Source organism: Pteropus medius, unplaced genomic scaffold (genome assembly GCF_902729225.1).
Source record: "Pteropus medius unplaced genomic scaffold, Ma_sr-lr_union100, whole genome shotgun sequence".
Taxonomy (NCBI): domain Eukaryota; kingdom Metazoa; phylum Chordata; class Mammalia; order Chiroptera; family Pteropodidae; genus Pteropus; species Pteropus medius.
The window spans coordinates 1,665,875-1,674,347 of record NW_024350325.1 but is presented as its reverse complement, the minus strand read 5'-3'; the positions used below and the strand labels follow the sequence as shown (position 1 = coordinate 1,674,347).

The 8,473-nt window shown below is 35.6% G+C and overlaps 1 protein-coding gene and 1 pseudogene across 1 annotated transcript; both read left to right on the top strand.

Moving 5' to 3' along the window:
- The first annotated feature begins 301 nt into the window (after nt 1-301).
- On the top strand, nt 302-978 carry LOC120583786 (glutathione S-transferase P-like). Its single transcript, XM_039839224.1, is given in 2 exon segments — nt 302-749; nt 752-978. Coding segments are annotated over 2 exon segments (675 nt in total).
- Nucleotides 979-2,143: 1,165 nt separating this feature from the next.
- Nucleotides 2,144-8,473, top strand: part of LOC120583785 (UPF0711 protein C18orf21 homolog) — a 159,656-nt pseudogene continuing 153,326 nt past the window's right edge.

Sequence of the window (8,473 nt, the reverse complement as noted above, 5' to 3'; positions counted from 1 at the left end):
TAAGAATTAACTTGGAACACAGCATAAAGTTAAGGAGAAAATCCAGACAAGTATAGGCCATTTCGTATAAATGTGGCATTTTAAATGAGTGTGCATATAATGAATCAACCAATAAATAGTTCTGGACAAATATTATTATATTGTCCAATTAGCCAATATATGCCCAGATGGCTTTGAAAGTTAAATGTAAAAGCAAAACAATAAAAGTGCTGAAAAAAATCTAAGTAAACATTTATTTGACCTTGGAATTAGAAAAGTTTTCCCTCTAAACATAAAAACAAAAAGAAAGGAATAAAAATAAATGCCGGCGCTCTTCTGCCGCCGCCGTCTTTGTCTACACCACAACCATGCCCCCTACACCATCGTCTACTTCCCTGTTCGAGGGCGCTGCGAGACTATGTGCATGCTGCTGGCTGACCAGGGCCAGATCTGGAAGGAGGACATGGTGTCCATGGAGACCTGGCTGCAGGGCTCTCTCAAGGCCTCCTGTCTGTACCCGCAGCTCCCTAAATTCCAGGATGGAGACCTCGTCCTGTACCAGTCCAATGCCCTCCTGCGCCACCTGGGCTGCTCCCTCCGGCTGTATGGGGTGGACCAGCGGGAGGCGGCCCTGGTGGAAGTGGTGAGTGACAGCGCGGAGGACCACCGCTGCAAATACTTCACCCTCATCTACATCAACAACGAGACTGGCAAGGAGAGCTATGTGAAGGAGCTACCAGGGCACCTGAAGTCTTTTGAGGCCCTGCTGTCCCAAACCAGGTGGGCCAGGCCTTCATTGTCGGCAACCAGATCTCTTTCGCTGTCTACAACCTGCTGGACTTGCTTCTGAATCACCAGGTCCTGGCCCCTGGCTGCCTGGACTCCTTCCCCTTGCTCTCAGCTCACGTGGCTTGCCTCCGCGCCCGGACCAAGCTCAAGGCCTTCCTGGCCACCTCCGAGCACGTGAACCTGCCCATCAATGGCAACGGGAAACGGTGAGAGCTTGTGGCACTCTCAGCAGGAGGCAGGCAGGGGCCACCTGCCAGCCATCCCTTCCCCAGGACCAATAAAATTTCCGAGAGGAAAAAAAATTTAAAAAAATGAAATAAATGCTGATGAGTTTAACAAGAAAAACACAACTGAAATGATCTTAAAAGTACACAGTTAATTGGAAAAAAAATTACAATGCGTGTTTCAGAACTTTGATGAGCTTATAAATTAAAATACAAATGCTCCAAAGAAAAAAATGACCAAAGGACATGAACAAACGATGCACAAAAATAATTATGACAATAGATATTTAAAAAAAGGTGTTCGATATCGAAGACCATTAAGGATATACAAATCTAAATAATTTATTGTTATTTACCTATCAAATTGGCAAGGATTAAAACAATGAAGACATCCAGAGTTTGTGACATTTTAAGTGACAAGCATTTTTATAGAGATGTAAAGGAGTGTTTTTTTTTAATTTTCATAAAGATAATCTGACAATTAATGTTAAGACTCTTGATATTACATGTGCATGCCTTTCAAATCACTATTAATACTAGGAAGAAATAGTCATAGTTAATCACAAAGAGTTCTTTACAAAGATTTTGCTTCAACGAGTTAGTTAAAAGTAGATTGCTTGAATTATACTACTTGAATTATGCTTGAATTAAGTAAATGTACTTTGCATCTCTTGAATATTAAGTTCTCAAAATCGAGTTTGAATTTCAGAAATTACTCCTGGTACATTATTGAGTGAATAAAATATACAACTCCAAGTTCATAATTAAATGTATAAATATATAAAGCCATGAAAATATTTACTGTATATCTTCTCTTATTGGGCTTATTAAGGAGGATTCTATTTTATTCTTTCTTTCATTGTTTTTCTAATGCTTTATAATGACCATGCAATAATTTTATAATCACAAAAATTTAAAAAAAAAATAAATCAAGACACACTTCATGTAAGATTACGACTGAGAATAGGGCTTCAATGTTCCTGTCTATGAAATAATAATCTGCCTCCTGATTCTTACGGGATTATTGTGAGAGAGAAGAGAGGTATAAAATTTTTAGAGAATGAATTAAGAAATTCAAAGAGGTTTTATGCATTCTTTTAGAATACTAACTTGCCACTTAAGCATTTTATCAGTTGTTTTAAATCTTTCACATGGGCACCATTACTGCACCAATTATAACTGGTGACCTGAAGAAATTAAAACCCTTTCTTAGTTTACTCCCAGAAGAAGCTGGTTCTCGACACGTCAGCAAGACCACCCATTTGCTTAAGGATTCAACAAGCAGAGCCTGGTAAGTCAAATTTATAAGTATTAGTGAAAGGTTGAGAAAGGTTCTGGTCTCCTTATGGAACTCAAGAGATACAAAAATGCTAGTGTGAATAATCATGGTCCACTAGGCAAGAAAGTGTTTTACAGGCCCTCAGGGGCAACCCGAGGCTGAGTGTGGTGCTCTCAAGCAGGGAAGGAAGCAAAGGGAATGAGAGGTTGAAGGAGTTTAACAATGGGACTGGTTTGCTGAGGTTAGACTCAATAAAACTCTCTGGACTTGCTATTTGTGGGCAAATTGTAGAACAGAGATTTAGGCCACTTTTGGTTATTAAAATAATTGCGAAGTGTTGCTTCTAGTATCTGGCTCCTTTCCAACAGGAACACATGACATTTCTCATTACTCTAGAGGTTCAGGTTGTTTAATGTAGACTCTGTCCTGAACTGGGCTGTAATTTTCATATGAAGCGTACAAGAGTTGATGTATTTGCTTCACAAAAAGAATAATTTGAGACCTATCATGAATGTTTCATTATGCTCAGTTTGCAAATTAACTGCAGTAGCTGTTCTCTGCCCTGAAGGTTTCAGCAGAAAACAGAACTGGGAGTTATGATATCCCTTCTATTGCAGTGAGTAACCTATTTTTTTACTGATCCCCTACTTGGGCTTACTTTCTTTTCAAGTAAAACATGCATAACGAAGACCATTACAGGATAAAAGGGAGTGAAATACAGGAACTCACTGTAAGAAAAACCAGTATGAAAAATTAATTAGAAATAATTTTATTTTATTTTCAAAATGTTCAGTTATTTTTTAAAAAATAAATAATATATGTAATTAAGCACTCAATTTTTCAGAACCCCTGATCATTTATTCATTCAACTAACATATATGTCTCCCTATTATATCCCTATTTTCCAGACATAGTTCAGTGAAAGAGATATAAAAATGATTGGTATGCAATCTCTATTCACAAAGAGCTTGAGGGAACAAACATATAAACAGATGATTTCACCATGAAATAAGTGCTAATAAAAATATGTTGAAAACGCTACACTCATTTTAAGATATATTGAAATATACAAATGTGATAATGTTCTATTTTATTTTATAAAAAGTGCTACAATATATTAAATAACATGTCATTCCAGGCATTAAATTGCTGCTTCACTATTGTACTAAAGGAATAGTCTGGCATGGAACAATGAAAATGGGCTTCCGAATGTAAAGGATTTAATTCACATAGTACCTGAATGAACTTTAATTTCTCTGAGTCTTGGGTTTTGTGTTTTTTAAAATGGGCATAATTTTACTTACTTCATAACATTTTTTAAAATAAGAATCTTAAAGCACAGAAAATAAGAGTACTATGTCCTTAAGAACCCGCATATATTTTTATCATTATTTAAATCGTAACAGCCTTCTGAGAATCCAGAAGATAATACAACTTTCAAATTATCAGATGCATTATATTTTGAGAATATGAAAACACAACAAATCAATATATATATACATATATAAAAATATTTGAAAAATCGTGTGGCTTGTATGAATCTTGTAATCCTGATGGGATAGGGGAGCATGTGAAGTGCTTGTTATTCCAATATGAATTCTGCTTCTGCAGCTGCTTCTGCTATGGCTATTTCTACCATAACCACCATTATTATAAATAGTTTACATATTTTCAGATGCTCTCTTTTGAACTGCTGACTATCAATTCTACAGAACATGATTCAGATAATTCTGTTAAAAAATGTTAAATAGAACATCACCTCGACGTAGGTTTAGTAGTGTCTCAAAAAGAGAAGTCGGAAGATAGTTATATTGTTTTAAGGTCTGGAATATGTGATTTTTAAGATGATTTGTCAAGGACTTGAAACTCGTCGAATTAGAGAGAAATTGTGACATTAAACCTTTAGACTGGTGGGGACAGTAAAGGAAAGATCTTGAAGTGAATCTTGAACAGCAGTCATCAGTCTCTGTAGCAAGCTATTTTGGGTGGTTCAATCTTCTCTCTCAAGAGCAAGAATTTCTTGGAGCAGGTAGTTATGTTAATTTGATTTGTTTTCAGTAAATTTTAGGATAGGCCCAGGGAAGCATGTCAGTTTAATATTCATAGCTATGAGTTTAAGAGAACATTTCAGAATTAGGCTACCAATTTGGATTTTTAAGAACTAAAAGATGTGAAAAAAGTAAAGGGAAAGTAAGTGTAATAACAATCAAAATGTCGCTAGCAACCTCCCCCCAAATCAAATTTATGTATGTACATATATGTAATATGTTCATATTAATCAAAATTATACATATTTGCAAGGCATGAATATTATATATTTATAATAGAAATTAATGGCTTGCAAAGGTTTTATAATAAGACATGTTAAATATTTTTTCCATGTCAGAAAATATATTCCAAAAATATATGTTATCTGCTTCAAAATGAAGTAAAAGAGTTTCCTGGATTACAGTGAGGTTTTATAATACATTTGTAAGCCTGTATCTTGGTTTTGCAAGTATCATTTGAGTTACAATTTAGAAAAGCCAAGTTTGGATATTATTTTCTATTTACTGCTTATATCCATGCGGCAGAGAAACCAGTAAAAAACCCAAACAAACAAACAAAAAAAACTTTGAGGGATAAATAGCAATATTTCTTTATAAATAGCTACATGTTATTTCTCTACACCTGTCATTTTCTCTCTTTTACGTATCGCTCATTTTTGTTTACTGTTCTCTATTGCATTACTTTTTTTTTGAGGTATGACTGACATACACAAAAGCTGTACATGTTTAATGCATACATCTTGATGAATCTGAAGATAGTATACACCCATAAAACTGTCACCATAAACAATGTCATAAAGATAACTATCATTTTAAATCATGCTTTTTGGAGAATAAATAGTCCTACTTTCAGACATATGTCATTAATGAAACTTATTTGAAAGTAGTATTTTGTTTAGAAGTTTCAAAGTCATTCTAAGGACATGGGATTTGGAATCAAGTACGCCTGGATTTGACTCCTGGATCTTGCCACTTATGTGACTGGATAATTTACTTAACCTAATGAAGTCTCTGTTTTCTCTACTCTGAAGTGGGAATAATAATACCTCTCATTGGGTTGATGTAGGGATTAAATGAAACAATGAAAGGCAAGTGATTAACCTGTAATAAAGATTATGGTCCTCAAAAATTCATAATTAAAGTTCTAATCCCCATTACCTCAGAATATGATCTTATTTGGTAATAAGATCATTGTGGATGTAATAGTTCATTTAAGATGAGGTCATTTTAATGGGCCCTAATCCAGTATGACTGATGTCTTAAAATGGGGAAAATTTCTACATAGAGAACACACAGGGAAACGCTATGTGAAGAAGAAGGCATGTAAAGATCAGAATGATGACGCCTCTATAAGCCAAGGGTTGCCAAAGTTTGCCTGTAAGCCACCAGAAGCTCTTTCATGACCTTTAGAAAGAATCAACCCAGTTGACACCTTGGCCTTGGACTTTCAGCCTCTAGAACTGTGAGACAATAAATTTCTGTTGTTTAAACGACCCAGTCTATGGTTCTATGTAAGAGTTGTCCTAGCAAACTAAACATTGACTCATCAGCAAATCTTCACCCTTGTAGTAGCTTTACTGCTGATCACTAGATGATTCAAATCTTTGAGTTTCATAAAATATTATAGAAAATCATTTAACTATTATTTAATGAAATTGTCAAGGTAATTTATTAATAAACAATAAAATCTCTAGATGCTCCGTGTTTCAACATTCTTAGATTATGTCATTCATGTTTTATTCATAGTGTGAACAAAAAAGGGGCCATATACTAAATCTGACAAGCTCAAGGAAGGCCAGTATGTTGGGCCCTATAAACTCAGTGACCAAAATTAACCACATAGGCTGGTCTGAACATAAAAATTTCTAACTAAAGTGCGTCATGGTAGGTAGTCACATCCTGGGCCTATCGCTTTCTTGATAAATGTTAATCTTTACCTTAAGTGAGCCTGTCTATTTTGTTTTGCATCTAAGATAACTTATCTTTGGAATGTGAGAGTAATCCCCTTTTTCTGGACCCTTCAGGGCACGAGCCATGCACCAGAACAAGAGACCACAGACCCCTCCTTGATATCTTGTTTCAGAATACTATCTGTATGTGCTGTAAATGTTACTTATTAACTATTCTGTACTCACCAATGTAAAAGAAGTCTCTTTGTTTTACTTTTTATCCAATCCTAAAGACTCTATTTTGCTTTTTCCTGCCTCCTTGATCTACTATCAGTATTTTCGTGTGGTCCTCTTTCCATCTCCTCCTTTGATTCTAATGTATAAAATAAGCTGCAAAACTGCTATTCTCTGGAGCATTTTCTCAATCTGTTGAAATTTTGCTTTTTAATAATTGTCGTCGGTTCGACTCAAATAAACTCATAAAAATTCTCTACAGGTTTGAATGTTTCTTATGTTGACAATAGTTGGAGAGAGATGTTCCCAGCATCAAATTTATGTAGAATGGCAAAGCTTTTTTATGTTCTGATGGAAACTGAAATGATAGTCTGTATTTTAACAACAACTCATTAATTTAAATGAATGTTTATAACCAAAGTTAATTGAATTTCCCTTATAAATGTCTTTAAAAATATAGATTTAAATATGAGCATTTTTAACTGATTACTAAGTAATTTCAAAACATATTCTTTGCTTTTTTTCTACACACTCTTTTTAGAAAGTGTAATTAAAAAAGAATGCATTCTATTTCTTTTGCTAACTTTGAGTCTATGAAAATAAACTCACATTTAAATTGCTATCTTGTGAAAACTGGAGGCCTTGGGGCTAGAGAAAGAGCCCCAAAAAACATTTAGAAAAATTCAAGTACTTATTGGCTATGCCAGCTGGGAAGGTTTCTTAATTGAATGGTGTTAGGCTGTTTGGAAAGTAGCAGGAACATACTGTTAAATGTATAAAAGTAAAAACATCTCTCCAAAAGGGAAAACAAGTAAGAGACTAATTTTTTTATTATATATATTTACTAAAAGATGTGTTAAAGTCGTTGCAACATAGCATTTATATGACCTGAATGCAGGATAGAATGATAATTTTCTAGAGAACTCCTCGTGGAAAATGACTTCAAAGAGTGAAATTAAGACAGAATAAAGCAATTTTGCCCTTATTACTTTCTAATAACATGAACGCCAGTAGGTACAAGCGCTGCTGCCAGGCCTCTCACATACACACACACACACACACACACACACACACACACACACACACACCTACCCCAGTCCAATTCCCTCAGGAGTTTATCTCCTAACAAGAAGTCCTCTTTGCCTTCATTTGAGTCAATGATAGAATCAGAAAAAAAATATTTATCAGGTTTTTTCATTGCTTTGAGGGAAGTAGCAGTAAGATAAGACGCCCTCAATGATATAGTGATTTATAATAAGAAATATATATTTGGTCTTCATCTCCATTTCTGGCACTGAGCTACTTTGAAATTTCCTAAGCATTGAGTACAATAATGATGTCTTTTGTCAAGTCAATGAAGTGACTTCTGGAATACCCCTAGATCACTTAACAATGGAGTCTGGTCACCAGAGGAACCAACCTTGTTATTAGAGGGTTGGAACTTTCAGTCACATACCCTCACCCCACCTCCAAGAAGAGGAGAGGGTTTGGAAACTGAATGAATTGCCAATGGCCAATGATTTAATCAGTCCAGCCTAAATAATGAAGTCTCATACAATACCAAAAGGACAGGGTTTGGAGAGCTTCTGGGATGATGAACACATGGAGGGGCTGGGAAAGTGGTGCTCCTGGAGAGGACATGGAAGCTCTGCACCCTTTCCCCATACCCTATGCTTCTCCTCCATGTGGCTGTTCCTGAGTTGTATGTTTCTATATATAAAACAAAAACAAAAACAAAAAAATGAGTAAACCAGTAAGTGTAATGTTTCCCTGAGTTCTGTGAGCAGCTCTAGGAAACTAATCAAGCCAAAGATGGGGATTGTGGAAACCTCTGATTCACAGCTAGTTGGTCAGAAGCACAGGTGACAACCTATACTTGCGAGTACATCTGAAGTTGAGAGGCCGGCAGTCTGGTAAGATTGTGCCCTTAACCTGTGAAACCTAATATATCTCCAGGTAGATAGTGTCGGAATTGAGCAAAATTCTCTGGCATCCTGCTGGTGTCCCAGAATTGTTTGGTGATGTGAGAGA